The sequence below is a fragment of the Acinonyx jubatus genome, chromosome A3 (assembly GCF_027475565.1).
Source record: "Acinonyx jubatus isolate Ajub_Pintada_27869175 chromosome A3, VMU_Ajub_asm_v1.0, whole genome shotgun sequence".
NCBI classification, from domain to species: Eukaryota; Metazoa; Chordata; class Mammalia; order Carnivora; family Felidae; genus Acinonyx; species Acinonyx jubatus.
This window is the reverse complement of record NC_069388.1, coordinates 23,627,519-23,642,822: the sequence shown is the minus strand read 5'-3', so window position 1 is coordinate 23,642,822 and position 15,304 is coordinate 23,627,519. Positions and strand designations below refer to the sequence as shown.

The window sequence follows — 15,304 nt, the reverse complement described above, 5'->3', positions numbered from 1 at the left end:
AAGATGGGGCTTTTCCATATTATGGAGTGGGGAGGGATAGTGGATTGAGTTCCACTTTGACCAAGTTAGGTTTGAAATGTCTTCAGCAGAGGTTCGAGAAGAGAAGTCGAAGTGGGGCAGGCAGGAGCTGGATATGGATTTGGGAGTTGAGTGAGGGGCCCCATAGACTAGACTTTGCGTAACGCCAGTCAGTGCTGTTAGCTCCTTCCCCCTTCCCTTTATATGTTTGATTTTATCAGCTACACATGTCCATAGCCCCCCTCCCCTGAAGTACCTGTAGTCATGCACACTGACGTACGCATGTTGGCACAAATATAGTTGGCGTGCTTCCACGCATGTGCATGCTCGCTCGCTCTCCCTCCTTCCTCCCTGCCCACCCTTGTTTTGTGAGTTTGTTTTTTCATGTAAGAGAGATTCTCCTTATCAGCAGACATAAGTCTGCACCATCCCCCCTTTTTTTCTTTTAATTAAGACTTCTTTAAAGAGCAGTTTTAGGTTCACAGCAAAATGGAGGGGAAGGTACAAAGAGATTTCCCATATGCCTTTGCTCCCCCCCCCCAACCTCCTCCATGATCAGCATCCCTCACCAGAGTGGGACATTTGTTATAGTGGCTGGGGACAGGAGAATCACCCAAAGTCCATAGTTTACGTTAGGGTTTGCTCATGGCAGTGTACGTCCTGTGAGTTTGGACAGATGTATTAACGACGTGCAGCATCATTCCTTTTGTTCTGGCTATAGTATCCCAGAGTCTAGTGAACCGTGCTTTGTTTATCAGCCCCTGGTGAGGGGTCTTTCACGTTTCTCTGACCTTAATGCTATGGCCACAGCCACCTGGACCCACAGAAGTGGATGTGCTGGGTACCCTTGCTCTTGTTTAGAATTCTCTCTCTCAAATGTTCTTTCGGCTTTGATACACCATACCATAATTCTTTATAATTTTTGCCTTCTAAAAAAATAAGATGAATTACAAAAAATTATAAGTTAAAAAATTATAAAAGTGTTGCGTGCCTGTTGTAAATACTACAATCTCTCCCTTTTTTAAGTTTATTTATTGAGAGAGAGTGCAAGCAGGGGAGGGGCAGAGAGAGAAAGAGAGAGAGGATCCCAAGCAGGCTCCGCACTATCAGTGGAGGGCCTGACCTGGTGCTCGAACCCAGGAACCATGAGTTCATGACCTGAGCCAAAATCGAGAGTCAGATGCTCAACCGACTGAGCCACCCAGGCACCCAATACTACAATCTCTTAAAGAACTTAATTAATGAATGCATTTAAATGCAACCCAAGGTTTGTAAGCAGACTGTGCTCAATCCCCAGTGTCACCATGCTCCCCCATTGGAGCCTCTGCTGTGGCATCTGGGAGGCCTTCGAATATTCCCTTGCTCCCCTGCCCAGCCCCCTCCTCAGCAGCCCTCCCCTGCTCTCCCAGGTACCGCATCCTGAACCCCAGTGCTATCCCAGATGACACCTTCGTGGACAGCAGGAAGGCCACAGAAAAGCTCCTGGGCTCATTGGACATTGACCACACCCAGTACCAGTTTGGCCACACCAAGGTTGGGGCACATCGGACTTAGGGCTGACCCGGGGGTGGGCAGTCACACTGGACAGGACACATGCAGGTGGCTGGGGGTTACACCTGGTGCATCCTCCCCCACCCCAGGTGTTCTTCAAGGCTGGGCTTCTAGGCATCCTGGAAGAGCTTCGTGACCAGCGTCTGGCCAAGGTTCTGACGCTGCTACAGGCACGGAGCCGGGGCCGCCTCATGCGCCTTGAGTATCAGCGCCTGCTTGGAGGCAGGTGTGTGTGGGGAGGGAGCAGCAGACAGGGGTAGGGGTGTGACCACGGTATCCTGGCTGCCGGGACCACCAGGCTCTCCAACCCTGCGATATTGTCTCTCATGTGGGTCAGACTATCCCTGTGGCTGGTTAGGTGTCTCTGAAGGAGCAGGTCCTGTCTTGTCCCCCTCAACTGCAAGTTTCCATTTCCTCACCTCAAAAATCAGGATAAGATCACCTTTCTCTTCACTCCAGGCCACTCAGAGTGGTAATAATGACAACCAGTGTTTCCTGAGACTCTTAAGTGCCAGGCCCCAGGCAAGAGGCTTTATTTGCATGATCTTGCTTAAAGTGCCAAACAGTCCTCAGGAGGCGGGCACTGTGATTATACTTCATCTGCAGAGCAGCCCTCTGAGTCTGAGAACCAGTCAGATGGCTAGTGGTGGGGAAGCTGGGGTGTGAGCCCAGGCATGTGACCCCAGAGCTCCGAGTATATCAGGGTACATTCCTGGTTTCTTCAGGACACTGCAAGGGCCACCAGGACATTTAGGGCTTCTGAGCCCTTACCCTGGAGGCAGACCCATTTGATCTTGGGCTTCTCTCTCCACCTCACAATAAAGCAGAGGCATTAGATGCACTTGAGATCACATGCTGAAGCGTTCACCATGTGCAGAGCCCAGCCCAGGGCAGATGCCCAGGAACATCGGGGCTGTTACCGTGGAGGGGCAGCACTGAGCCTCCTGGCCACCCGTGTCTTCCCCTCCCCAGGGATGCCCTGTTCACCATCCAGTGGAATATCCGTGCCTTCAATGCCGTCAAGAATTGGTCATGGATGAAGCTCTTTTTCAAGATGAAGCCATTGCTGCGCTCAGCGCAGGCCGAGGAAGAGCTGGCGGCCCTTCGGGCGGAGCTTCGGGGGCTGCGAGGGGCACTGGCTACTGCGGAGGCCAAGCGCCAGGAGCTGGAGGAGACACACGTCAGTGTCACCCAGGAGAAGAATGACCTGGCCCTGCAGCTCCAGGCAGTGAGTAGGGGAGGGGAAGGGAGATGGAGGGTTTCCATTGGTGACCTATGCCCCTGACACTCCAGAAAACCCCAGGCCGCTTTGAGGAAACACAGCCAGACCCCTGGTCAGGGTGGACGTGGTGCGCCATACGGGTGCTCAGGATCTGGATCTTTCTTCTGACTCCCAAACATGCCATGAGATGAGAAACTGTGGGCTCACGTCCCCCATCAGAGTCAGTCTGTCCCCGTGTCCTGATGCTCCCGCCCCATGCTACCTTGGCCTCCTGCTAAAGCTGCAGTGGAGCCCCATCTCCTTGGCCCTCCTTCATTCCTGTCCCTGACACAGACCCATGCTCCCTTCTCTGGTTAAGGGCCATGGAAACCCAGGTGGCACATAACAGTAATGGCCAGAGGGCAGGGATCAAGGGTCTGGAAACTTCCCAAGTCCACTGAGTCATTCCTTCCTTCAGCAAACACTATGAGTATCACCTGTGTGCCAGGCCCCACAGTCACTCTGGGGACATGTTGGTGGGAAGTCAGGCCTGTGGTCACAGAACTCACCTGCTAGTGGGCAAGCAGGGGTGAGGAAATGGTGAGGCGGGAGAGAATACCCAAGCCAGTCATGGCACAGCTGCCTGTCCCCTTGGAAGGCCATAGCCCAGAGCTCTCTGAGAGCCCTTGTTTGGGCTTCTCACTCTGGGTTGCCCCAGCCTGTCTGACATTCCCCTCTTGATGGTGCTGCTTCTACCCCTGCCCATCCCTTTCCCTGAGCCCCCAGCCCAGCACACCTGAGCCCCTTTGGGGCCAAGAGCAGGTCATAGGCATTCCTTGGTCCCCAGCTGAGCGTGGGTGTCACACGTTTGCATGGCACTTTTTTTCCGGGGCCTGGCCTCGTGTCCCTCGGCTGGTTTGCCTGGCCGTGGCTCTGTCCCATTCTCCATGTCCCTCTCCAGGAGCAGGAAAACTTGGCAGATGCTGAGGAGCGCTGCCACTTGCTGATCAAGTCCAAGGTACAGCTCGAGGCAAAGGTGAAGGAGCTGAGTGAGCGGCTGGAAGATGAGGAGGAGGTGAATGCTGACCTGGCCGCCCGCCGGCGCAAGCTGGAGGATGAGTGCACAGAGCTCAAGAAGGACATCGACGACCTGGAGCTGACACTGGCCAAGGCCGAGAAGGAGAAGCAAGCCACGGAGAACAAGGTATGGTCTGGGCCGGGTGGGGGGAAAGGCTCCAAGCCAGGGGGCTGGCCGTGGGGCCAGGCAGTTGCTGCTCTCCCTGCGGGCTCTGTGACGCCCCTGCTGGGTGGCCCCTCTCTGTGGGCTCCCATTTCCTCCTGTCAGGTGGGGTTAATAGCAGCACTTCCCTCATTAGGTTGAGGATTCAGTGTGTGACCACCTTTTGCTTGCACTCAGCACAGGGCTTAGCGCACAGCAGGTGCTCAGCAAATGCCAGTATTTTGTCATCCATCCTGGCTGGTAAGGCCCGTGAGGGCAGGAAGCCCCTTTCCCGGCTCTGCATCCCCTGGGTGCCTCTGGATCCCTTCTGCCCCTGACCCCCTAGCACAACCCCACGTGGTTCACAGGGCCGGGAATACTGACTCATTATATAGGAGGGAAAGAGGGGCTCACTCAGGTGCTCACAGGGGAAACCAGGACTGTCTGGAACACCCATTGTACCGAAAGTAGCTGGCATCTACTACTAATTGAGGCTCAGAGTGAAACGACTTGCCCAAGTCCCCCCTAGTTGGAAGGGGCGGTTGCTGTGACCTGGCATGGTGGCTCCTTGCACCAGAGTGTGGGAGGGGCATCCTCACGGTGACCCTGGCCCTGGCACAGGTGAAGAACCTGACAGAGGAGATGGCAGCACTGGACGAGTCGGTGGCCCGGCTGACCAAGGAAAAGAAGGCATTGCAGGAGGCCCACCAGCAGGCCCTGGGTGACCTACAGGCGGAGGAGGACCGCGTGAGCGCACTGGCCAAGGCCAAGCTCCGGCTGGAGCAGCAAGTGGAAGATGTGAGTCCTGGTCACAGCAGGGGCCTGTGTGGTGGCGCTGGGACAGCGGGGCCGGTGGCTCACGCCTGGGGGCTGATCATGCCTACCCCTCCTGTGCCATAGCTGGAGTGCTCCCTGGAGCAAGAGAAGAAGCTGCGCATGGACACGGAGCGCGCAAAGCGCAAGCTCGAGGGTGACCTGAAGCTGACGCAGGAGTCGGTGACGGATGCTGCCCAGGACAAGCAGGAGTTGGAGGAGAAGCTCAAGAAGTAGGCATGGGCTGGGTCGTGGCAGACCGGCAGGCGGCCTCCTGAGCCTATACCCCGGTTCTCCCTCTGGACCCTCCAGTCAGTTCTGCTTCACTGCAGGCGTTGAATGTGTAGGGTTGAGATGGGAGTCACTCAGGTGCAGGTGGTCGTGTCCTGCCTTCCTTGCCGCCAATGGTCCCAGCCAGGCTCTGGTGGGGGGTGGTTTGAGAGGGAACACAGGGATGAGGTCGCTGAGGGCTTGGTGCCTCAGGTGGGGAAGAAGGAGACTGGAGGACCAAGGGACTCCAGGCAGGTTGATGGAAGTGAGGACTTGAGCTGGCTCACGGCCCCCTCCACCTCCAGGAAGGACTCTGAGTTGAGTCAGCTGACCCTGCGGGTGGAGGATGAGCAGCTCCTTGGGGCACAGCTACAGAAGAAGATCAAGGAACTGCAGGTGTGTGGGGCACGGGTGGAGAGTGCAGGAAGGGCCAGGGCCAGAGGCACGCAGAGGTGACTGCTGCCGTCTGCCTGTCCCCAGGCTCGGGCGGAGGAGCTGGAAGAGGAGCTGGAAGCGGAGCGGGCAGCCCGGGCCCGCGTGGAGAAGCAGCGAGCCGAGGCAGCCCGGGAGCTGGAGGAGCTGAGCGAGCGGCTGGAGGAGGCTGGCGGGGCGTCTGCAGGGCAGCGTGAGGGCTGCCGCAAGCGCGAGGCCGAGCTGGGCCGGTTGCGGCGGGAGCTGGAAGAGGCGGCACTGCGGCACGAGGCCACGGTGGCTGCCCTGCGACGCAAGCAGGCTGAGAGCGCGGCCGAACTGGGCGAGCAAGTGGACAGTCTGCAGCGGGTGCGGCAGAAGCTAGAAAAGGAGAAAAGCGAGCTCCGCATGGAGGTGGATGATCTGGGCGCCAATGTTGAGACTCTGGCCCGTGGCAAGGTGTCTGCCTCCTTCCTGAGTCTAGCATTCTGACTGAGCTCTGATCCCGTACCCATCTAGACTCTAAACTGATCCTGACTCCAGCACTGACCCTACCCCTGACCCTGTACCTGATCCTGACCCCTGACCTATTTATCAGTCATCCATCCCCAACCCCACACTGGTCCTGACCTCAAACCCTGATTCCTAACTCTGGGCCCTGACTCCAGGTCATTTTTGACCCAGCATCTAATTCTAACCTCTCAGTCCTTGACCTCTGTCCTGACTGGTCCTGTCTCGAATCCCAGCACCCAGCCTTGACCCCTGACCTTTGTACCACCTAATCCTGACAGCTGACTTATGAGCACTGTCTGCAACTGACTTCAGACTCTAGTATCCTAACCTCATCCTGGTCCTCTCACTTCTGACACCCATCTTTAAAAAAAAAAAATTTTTTTTTAACGTTTATTTTTGAGACAGAGACAGAGCATGAATGGGGGAGGGCCAGAGAGAGAGGGAGACACAGAATCTGAAACAGGCTCCAGGCTCTGAGCTGTCAGCACAGAGCCCGATGCAGGGCTTGAATTCACAGACCGCAAGATCATGACCTGAGCCGAAGTCAGACGCTTAACCGACTGAGCCACCCAGGTTCCCCCAGACACCCATCTTTTAAAGCCAAGGTCCAGCAGTAGAATCTCTGACCCTGAACTTGGGGCTCTGCTTTCCCTTTGATTCCCGGACCCATGTCTAGCCTTCTAGTTCCCAGTCCAGGGGTCCTGGCCCTGATTGGCAGCTCCAGACACTGCCTTGTGATTCACAAACTTGTTCTGACTCCTGACCCTGGATCCCAGGCCAGTGCCGAGAAGCTGTGCCGGACCTATGAGGATCAGCTGAGTGAGGCCAAGATCAAGGTGGAAGAGCTGCAGCGGCAGCTAGCAGATGCGAGCAATCAGCGTGGGCGGCTGCAGACTGAGAGTGGTGAGGCCGGGGGCTTGGCTGGGCCACCCTGGGGCCTTGGCGCTGCCCCTCACCCGCCTGACCTGCCACTCACCCTCGGCCCCGCAGGGGAGCTGAGCCGCCTGCTAGAGGAGAAGGAGTCTCTGATTAGCCAGCTAAGCCGGGGGAAGGCCTCGGCCACCCAGAGCCTGGAAGAACTGCGGAGGCAGCTGGAAGAGGAGAGCAAGGTGGGCCGGCCACCTGCTCCCACAGAGTGGGCAGGGTGGGCCCTGGGGCCACCAGCCCGGCCCAATACTGAGGTCACTGAGGTCCTTGCAGGCCAAGAGTGCGCTGGCCCATGCTGTGCAGGCTTTGCGGCATGATTGTGACCTCTTGCGGGAGCAGCACGAGGAGGAGGCGGAGGCCCAGGCTGAGCTACAGCGGCTGCTGTCCAAAGCCAATGCTGAGGTGGCCCAGTGGCGGAGCAAGTATGAGGCAGATGCCATCCAGAGGACGGAGGAGCTGGAGGAGGCCAAGTGAGCGCCTTAGCAGCCTGGCCATCACCATATAGGGGTGATGCCTGAGCCTCTGGGCTTTCAGGGGGTGAGGGGGGAATACGGGGACCTTACTGCCAGATTCCCTTGACTATGCGGTCCATACTATCCGCTCCCTTGGCCTAGAAAGAAGCTGGCCTTGCGGCTGCAGGAGGCAGAGGAGGGAGTGGAGGCTGCTCATGCCAAGTGCTCATCACTGGAGAAGGCCAAGCTACGACTGCAGACAGAGTCAGAGGACGTGACCCTGGAGCTGGAGCGGGCCACCTCGGCGGCTGCAGCACTGGACAAGAAGCAGCGGCACTTGGAGCGGGCGCTGGAGGAACGGAGGCGGCAGGAGGAGGAGACACAGCGTGAGCTGGAGACTGCCCAGAGGGAGGCCCGTGGCCTGGGCACTGAGCTCTTCCGGCTGCGCCACAGCCACGAGGAGGCGCTCGAGGCTCTGGAGACGCTCAAGCGGGAGAATAAGAACCTGCAGGGTATGATCTGCTGTGGGGTCACTGAGGGTGCCCTGCTCTGGCCACCTGGGATCAGGGGTGAATGAGGTGCCCTGTTCATTCTGCAGAGGAAATCAGTGACCTCACAGACCAGGTCAGCCTCAGCGGGAAGAGCATCCAGGAGCTGGAGAAAGCCAAAAAGGCTCTGGAAGGGGAGAAGAGTGAGCTTCAGGCCGCACTGGAGGAGGCTGAGGTCAGGGACTGGCCACAGGGGCAGGGCGGGCACTGACCTGCTGCTTCCCTGGCCTCCCCTCTCCTGCAATGCACGCTCACAGCCCCCATGCCCATGCTCCAGGGAGCCCTGGAGCTGGAGGAGACCAAGACTCTGAGGATCCAGCTGGAACTCTCCCAGGTCAAGGCTGAGGTGGACCGGAAAGTGGCCGAGAAGGATGAAGAGTGCACTAACTTGAGGTAGGGCGGCCAGAGCCAACCCTGTCCTCTGCCACCCCAGGATCCACTCCTCTTGAGGCTAACACCCCTCCTGTCCCCACTGAGGGCAGGAGAAAATCAGGCAGGCAGTGTGGGCTGGGCCCCTCTGTGTGCACAGGCACCTCGTTTGCCCCTCCCCTGGGCCTCTCTCAAGGTCAGGACTATTGGCCCCAGTCTAGAGGCCAACTTTGGAGGCTAAAGGACGTGTTCAGGGTTATACAGTGCAGGCAAGAGCCAGGGTTCAGCCATGTCTGTCTGCTGTGGAGCCTCACTCTTGTCCGTGAACTTGTTCTGAGGGTGACAGGCAGTCCCAAGGGGCTAGAGATCAGGGAAGGACAAGTCGCTTATTCCCACAATGGATTCACGTCTACAGCATTCCTTGGCATAAGAGCAGGTCTAGTGCCTGTGCCCACCCCTTTCTCCTAGGCCACAACCCCCACTCTCCTCCCTCCTCCCCACAGGCGCAACCACCAGCGGGCAGTGGAGTCCCTGCAGGCCTCCCTAGATGCAGAGACTCGGGCCCGCAACGAGGCACTGCGGCTCAAGAAGAAGATGGAAGGTGACCTCAACGACCTGGAGCTGCAGCTGGGCCACGCCACCCGCCAGGCCATGGAGGCGCAGGCAGCCACACGGCTCCTGCAGGCCCAGCTCAAGGAGGAGCAGGCTGGGCGGGACGAGGAACAGCGGCTGGTGGCCGAGCTCCGGGAACAGGCCCAGGCCCTGGAGCGGCGGGCCGCGCTGCTGGCCGCAGAGCTGGAAGAGCTGCGGGCCGCGCTGGAGCAGGGTGAACGCAGCCGACGTCTGGCGGAACAGGAGCTGCTGGAGGCTACTGAGCGCCTTAACCTCCTGCACTCGCAGGTGGGGCCGGGAGGGCGCGGGGATGCTGGCGGCGTGGGCCTGCCGGCCAGCTCTGAGACTCCACGTCCCCACAGAACACGGGCCTCCTGAACCAGAAGAAGAAGCTAGAGGTGGACCTGACCCAGCTGAGTGGCGAGGTGGAGGAGGCTGCCCAGGAGAGGCGGGAAGCCGAAGAGAAGGCCAAAAAGGCCATCACCGATGTGAGGCTGGGCTGTGGCCGTGGGGGCGCCTGGAGCTGAGACCGAAGGGACTTTCCCCTCCTGACCAGGCTCCCCCCCACCCTATCCACTAACAGGCGGCCATGATGGCCGAGGAGCTGAAGAAGGAGCAGGACACGAGTGCACACCTGGAACGGATGAAGAAGACGCTGGAGCAGACAGTGCGGGAGCTGCAGGCCCGGCTTGAGGAGGCTGAGCAAGCTGCCCTCCGCGGCGGGAAGAAGCAGGTGCAGAAGCTGGAGGCCAAGGTGCGTGTGGCCCTCCCAGGCCAGGGCAGGGGACGAGGGGGCAGCCTGAGGATGGGCTCTGGGCAGCAGGCCCATCCCTGGCTACTCGCAGGTGCGGGAGCTGGAGGCTGAGCTCGACGCGGAGCAGAAGAAGCACGCTGAGGCCCTCAAAGGGGTGCGGAAGCACGAGCGCCGGGTCAAGGAGCTCGTGTACCAGGTGTGTGACTAGGTCCGCCACGAGGCAGGTGGGGGTGGGGTGGCCGGAACTGGCCCAGTCTGGGCAAGATCTAAATCGCCTTTGCCTGCCCAGGCTGAGGAGGACAGGAAGAACCTGGCTCGCATGCAGGACCTGGTGGACAAGCTGCAGAGCAAGGTCAAGAGCTACAAACGCCAGTGTGAGGAGGCGGTGAGTGCACTGGGGTCTGGGCAGCTGGGACTTGGAAGTTGGGAACAACTTCAGCGCCAGTTCCAGGCTCCTCAGCCGGAGATGATGACAGTGAGCAGTCTACTCCCTCTCTTGGCCCTGGATTGCCCATGTTGGCTTTGTGTACAGGCAAGCTGCCCTGAAAGGGCAGTGATCTAGCTCAGTGACCCCACTGTCCCAGTGGGAAGAGCAATCATTTCCTACCAGCTTTAGCTAGAGACAGGACCCAGCTGTCCCTGAAGGGACCCCAAGTGCTTTCCCTTCTGCGTGCCTCTGGAAGGACTGCCTTACCCCCCGCTTCTTCCTGCCAGGGGCACTGGTGATGGAGAAGGTAGAGGAGCAGTTGACCGGAAGCCAGGCCCCTCTGGGGAATGGGATGGGACCAGACTACATATCTCAGTTACAAAGGGTGACCAGGAAGGCCCTTTGTGTCCCCAGGAACAGCAGGCTAGTACTAACCTGGCCAAGTACCGCAAGGCCCAGCATGAGTTGGATGATGCGGAGGAACGGGCAGACATGGCAGAAACCCAGGCTAACAAGCTGCGGGCACGGACCCGAGATGCCCTGGGACCCAAGGTGAGAGACTGCCATGGGGCACCCCTTGCCCTCTGCATGGGGGAGGGAGGATGGGAGGGTGAAGCTCACTCAGCTACTCCTGTCCCCTTAGCACAAGGAGTGACGCCTGAGCTCTGAAGACGATGCCTGCTGTGTGCCGTCTCCTGCTGCACCCTGAATAAATGCCATGTCTGCAGCTCCAGCTACTTGCCTTCTCCTTTTTTGAGGTTCAGGAGAGCAAAGGAACACACAGTCCCTGGACAAAAGTCAGGTCCACAACAGTCATTTAAAATAAAGTTCTTTAATAGTCTCCATTTAATTGGTTTATTTGTTGTTAATAAATTGGCAACACAAGGAGGGGCCAAGGGTGTGCTCCTAGCCAGGCTCCTGTGTGTGTGGGCTCAGGCAGGAGACGCTGCCTTGGGGCAGGGCACAGCCACCCCGTGCCCCAAGGGATGGAAGAAAAGGGTCCCCACTTCTAGGGAAACCCCCTGGGATGAACACAGCGGCCAGTGAGCAAACAGAACCAGAGTCGCTAAAGGAAAACAAGGGAGGGAGGGACAGATAGGCAAGGGTGGGGGAAGGCAGCGTCCTCTGGTAGCCCCCACCCCTGCCCGCGGGGGCTCAGAAGCCTTTGCCTGGGTCCAAAGGCCAGAGCAAGCTTGGCTCACAGATTGGAGGAGGGTGCCCGTATCTCCCTCCCCACCCCGGGACTGACAGCCAAGAGACAGGGCAAGAGCTCAGACAGAGCTATTTTTTAAAGTTCCTTTACCTCTCTCTGGGTGGGCTGGGGCCCCAGGGTTCTGAAGGAAGGGTGGGCATAGTATCCCTGTCCTTATCATGGGGGTCTTGAGGGAACTGAGGTTCCCCAGTGACCTGGGGCCCTCAGACCCAAGGGCTTCTAGATGCTCCCCCCCACCACAAGCTTGTACCTGAAGACCTGGGGCAGAGTTATCGGGGAGGCAGGGGAGGGGAGTGACCAGGCAGGGTGTGTGGCACACGTACCCACGCTCACCCACACTGGCCCTGGCCCAGCAGCCTCCCGAGGCCTGGCCCAAGGTCACTCCTCGGTGAAGTCCCTGTCTATGTCCATGTAGGGCTCCTCAATGTAGCTGACGAGGGCAGAGGGTGACTGGCGGTCTGGGTTCAACAGGATGGACACGGTCTCTTTCCAGTATGAGAAGCTGATGCAGGAGCTCTGGGCAAAGAGAGAGGGGCTAGGCTAGGACGCCTGGAGGACCCAGGCCGAACCACGCACCCCATGGGGAGGGCTGGCAAGGCGACAGAGAGCTACCACACAGCCCAGGCAGAGACCACACCCCCAAGACAGCCCATGGCCTGCCCACTGGGAGGTTGGGGTGGGGGTCGGGGCACTCACATTCTCCAGGCAGGTGCTGTCCTTGTCCTTGTGCAGGTAATGCTGCTGCCAGAAGCGCAGCAGGTTGTGGAAGTTGTTGAGTAGGAAGCCGGGGTACTTCTTGCTGTGTTCCATTCGCTGCAGCAGCCGCAGGTACAGGGGCAGCCGCTCTTTCCGCCGGGCCAGCATCAGGATCACCAGACTGGTATTGAGGCAGCTGACGTTCTCCTGCGAGGCGCCAGGCGTGCCACGTTAGGTGCATGCAAGTAGCCCCAGTGGCCCCTGGTGGATCTGGGGTGCCACTGGGCAGGGAGGAGGGTGTCTCATGCCATGCACTGAGCTGCCCCTGCACAACCCTGAGAGGATAGGGCATGGTGGGCGGGGGTGGGGGGGGTCATCGTCAGTGGTCTAGAGTCCACTCCTCCTCCAGAATCAGTTCAGGCATCACTTCTTCCTGGGAGCTCTGGTTCCCGGAGCTTCCATCCCCAGGGTGGGGCAGGGTGCCCGCATTAGGTACAGCTACCTCACTTTCTAACTTCTGCTCAGCACCGAGCTGGGAGGGTCTCGGGCTGGTTCACTGTGCAGCCCCAGCCCAGTGCCCTGCCTCGGTAAATGTGTGCTAACTGAAGAAACAAAGAACCACCTCTGAGGGGTTGAGCATTAACCCCATTTTAGAAAAGAGGAGTGTGAAGCTTAGGGAAGGGGCAGCTGCAGTTACTTAGAGAGTGGGAAGTCACATCAAGTCCAATCCCAAAGCCTGCACAGCAGGAGGAGCTCGGAGAGCACTGAACAGGGAGTCAAGAACTCCATGCCAATCCTGACCCATCTGTGACTTCAGAGACCTCTTCCCTCCTCAGGCCCCATCTGTAAAATGGCACACCGGTCCCTGATTGAAAAAGTCCTCAGAATAGCTGGCGGGGTTTCCTAGGAACCAACAGACGGATCAAGACACATGTCTAGGGAAAAGATGGGACAGATCAACCCCTGGGCTCTGGGATGAGGGAAACTATTTCCAATCTCCCTTCCTCTCCTGCATGTCTGCAGGACCTCTCACCTGGGTCAGTGTCTGCACGTGGATGATGTTGATGAGGCGGAAGAGGAAGGACATCTGTGTGGGCACCTGGGATATGTAGGCAAGCAGGCGGCACTCGGACAGGACCTCAGCAACTGGGGACAGAGAGGCAGAGGTATGATAGCAGGCTCGGAAGTTGGTCTGTGGCTCAGGCCCAGGGACCTGCCCCTCAGGCTTGTAGCCAGGCCCCACTGGGGTCCTGACTTTGGAGATGGGAGCCCCCACCATGAAAGCAACACAGGAAAGGCCGGATGCAGCAGGAACAAATGTCCAGTTGTGCTGCCACCCAGGCTGAGCCTGCATTCTCATTACACCCCCCCACGAGTTCACCACCACCTTTCCCTCAGTCCCTTGCGGGGTCCTCCTCTCTGAGGCCTCCCTCCCTCAGGCTTCACCGTCTCGGTCCCTCTATTCCCAGGCGATTCCAGGCAAGAGAGGAAGGGTGTTCAGTTTTCTGCATTCCATTTGCACAATAGTTTCTTTACTTTTATTAAAATCTACATGTTCACTAAAGGAAGCACGGACGATAGAGAAAAGTCAAAGTGCCAAGAAAATCTCCCAGAGAGCCATAACCTGGACCCCAGCCATGTGGGCATTTGGTGCAGCTACTTCTGGCCGTTTTGTCTCCTTGCTAGATGCTGGGTGTCTGACACCACTGTGGCCACACTGGGCTGATTCACCCTGGCACTGTGGCTTTTCCTTACCTTTCATGTCCACCTGATTTTCGAACCGGTCCAGCGACAGCGTGACGCAGCGCACCAGCATGTTGGAGTCCACCAGAGAGCTGTTGATCTGCTTCAGGAACACCTGGAACTGCAGCAGAGGCCCAGCTTAGGCGGGTGGTGGTAGGCTCCCACTGAAGGTGGCCACGGTCCAGGGTGGGCACTGGCCGCACAGGGCTCCCATCCACCCAGGCCCAGCTGTGTCTCATAAGACTGAGGCCCAGACAAGCCGGGTGGCCAGCTCCCCAACAGGAGCTCGAGCCAGGGCCGACGGCAAGCCCAGTGTTTTCTACACTGATGATGGGCGCTGGACTCCCCTCATGTTCACTTCAACTAGTTTGCACTGGGTTTCTATCAAACACACACCGTGAGGCTCACATACCGGGCCCGATCCTGCCCTTCTGGGGCTAATCGTGTCACCCACCACCTGCATCAGAGCCATTTTCACAGCCCACCTGCTCCCACCCTCACGCCTGCCCACGAGTAGCTGAGACGGTCACCCCCGTATACCCAGGGTCCAACACAGAACCAGCACAGTGCAGAGGTGAATGGCCATTCGCTGAAGCCGGCCCACTGACTCCCCAGTATTCTCCAATTTCAAACCAGCACCCAAAGACTGGGAAGGACCGGGGCTCCAAGATAACTTCTGAATGATGTAGCAAACCCCATGGAGCCTGGGTTAGTCTTACCTTTGCATCAGTGTTGATATATTTATTAAATCTCTTGAATGCATCAACATTGAACTTCATCAACTCCCCCAGAAGGTCAAAGTAACTCTGGAGCACATCCCTCGACTTGCACTCGCTGTCCACGATGCAGTACAGGATGTGCTGGGGTGGGAGAGGACAGGATGAAGGCAGGAAGGTGGCTGAGCCCTGGGGCCAAGAAGCAGATGTGGCTGCCGCCCCCAGGCTGTGCTCAACCAAGCTGCCCACTGTCTGCCTCCCACCAGGGCCTGGCATGTAGCTCAGACCACATGACATTTGCTTTGAGTTAAGCATCCACATCAGTTGATGGAACTCGTTTCCCTGTCTAGATTCTCATCTGAGGATGCTGGGCACTCCAAGGGCAGGGCCAGGCATGACACACCTCACCAGGAGGCTGGGGGTGGGTTGAGGTGTGCAGTCATGACCTCTTGCTTGCCCAGGGCTCTCCAGCCGGCAGGCGAGGGGAGCCGTCTCCAGAAGTAACAATGGCCACTGCCTGAGCACTGAGGCCATTCAAGTAAATGAAGCACAGGATTTAAGGGCACAGGACACATTTTGACCCCATGGTTTGTCTTTATATTTATGAATAAAGTTTATACCAAAATCGATGAATTTTCATCAGGAACAAAAGCCAGTTTAACTCTTACAATAGAGTTTTCTACAACAGTTAAACTGTTCCCATTTTTCATTTGCATTTTCCTGAAGTTATGCTGATTTAGATCAATTCCTTATGGATTTTACAACAATTCATGGGTCAGTTTCTTGTTTGTATCCCTTTTTTTTTTTTAAACCAATGATATCTCTGGCCACTTTGTTCCCTGCCTTTTGTA

At 57.9% G+C, this 15,304-nt stretch overlaps 2 protein-coding genes across 6 annotated transcripts in view; one reads left to right on the top strand and one right to left on the bottom strand.

Annotated features, from left to right (window-relative positions):
* MYH7B (myosin heavy chain 7B) overlaps positions 1–10,930 on the top strand; it is a 42,338-nt gene extending 31,408 nt beyond the window's left edge. For 3 of the 4 annotated variants that reach the window (XM_027069927.2, XM_027069929.2, XM_027069930.2), the window contains 21 exons: positions 1,428–1,551; positions 1,659–1,795; positions 2,542–2,797; positions 3,732–3,974; positions 4,611–4,787; positions 4,890–5,035; positions 5,378–5,468; positions 5,553–5,942; positions 6,773–6,899; positions 6,987–7,105; positions 7,197–7,393; positions 7,538–7,887; positions 7,974–8,098; positions 8,201–8,316; positions 8,796–9,192; positions 9,267–9,392; positions 9,488–9,658; positions 9,750–9,854; positions 9,948–10,043; positions 10,500–10,637; positions 10,729–10,930. In XM_027069927.2, the coding sequence (XP_026925728.1) occupies positions 1,428–1,551; positions 1,659–1,795; positions 2,542–2,797; positions 3,732–3,974; positions 4,611–4,787; positions 4,890–5,035; positions 5,378–5,468; positions 5,553–5,942; positions 6,773–6,899; positions 6,987–7,105; positions 7,197–7,393; positions 7,538–7,887; positions 7,974–8,098; positions 8,201–8,316; positions 8,796–9,192; positions 9,267–9,392; positions 9,488–9,658; positions 9,750–9,854; positions 9,948–10,043; positions 10,500–10,637; positions 10,729–10,740 (3,643 nt within the window). In that variant the 3' untranslated portion in view covers positions 10,741–10,930. Of the gene's footprint in view, positions 1–1,427; positions 1,552–1,658; positions 1,796–2,541; positions 2,798–3,731; positions 3,975–4,610; positions 4,788–4,889; positions 5,036–5,377; positions 5,469–5,552; positions 5,943–6,772; positions 6,900–6,986; positions 7,106–7,196; positions 7,394–7,537; positions 7,888–7,973; positions 8,099–8,200; positions 8,317–8,795; positions 9,193–9,266; positions 9,393–9,487; positions 9,659–9,749; positions 9,855–9,947; positions 10,044–10,372; positions 10,638–10,728 lie in introns of those variants that run through there. The other variant, XM_027069928.2, reaches the window with a different exon arrangement.
* The window catches only part of TRPC4AP (transient receptor potential cation channel subfamily C member 4 associated protein), a 69,407-nt gene continuing 65,004 nt past the window's right edge, over positions 10,902–15,304 (bottom strand). For both annotated transcript variants that reach the window (XM_027069932.2, XM_027069931.2), the window contains exons 15-19: positions 14,457–14,597; positions 13,750–13,858; positions 13,028–13,140; positions 11,995–12,201; positions 10,902–11,814 (exon numbers count right to left, since the gene is read on the bottom strand). In XM_027069932.2, the coding sequence (XP_026925733.1) occupies positions 11,677–11,814; positions 11,995–12,201; positions 13,028–13,140; positions 13,750–13,858; positions 14,457–14,597 (708 nt within the window). In that variant the 3' untranslated portion in view covers positions 10,902–11,676. The remainder of the gene's footprint in view (positions 11,815–11,994; positions 12,202–13,027; positions 13,141–13,749; positions 13,859–14,456; positions 14,598–15,304) is intronic.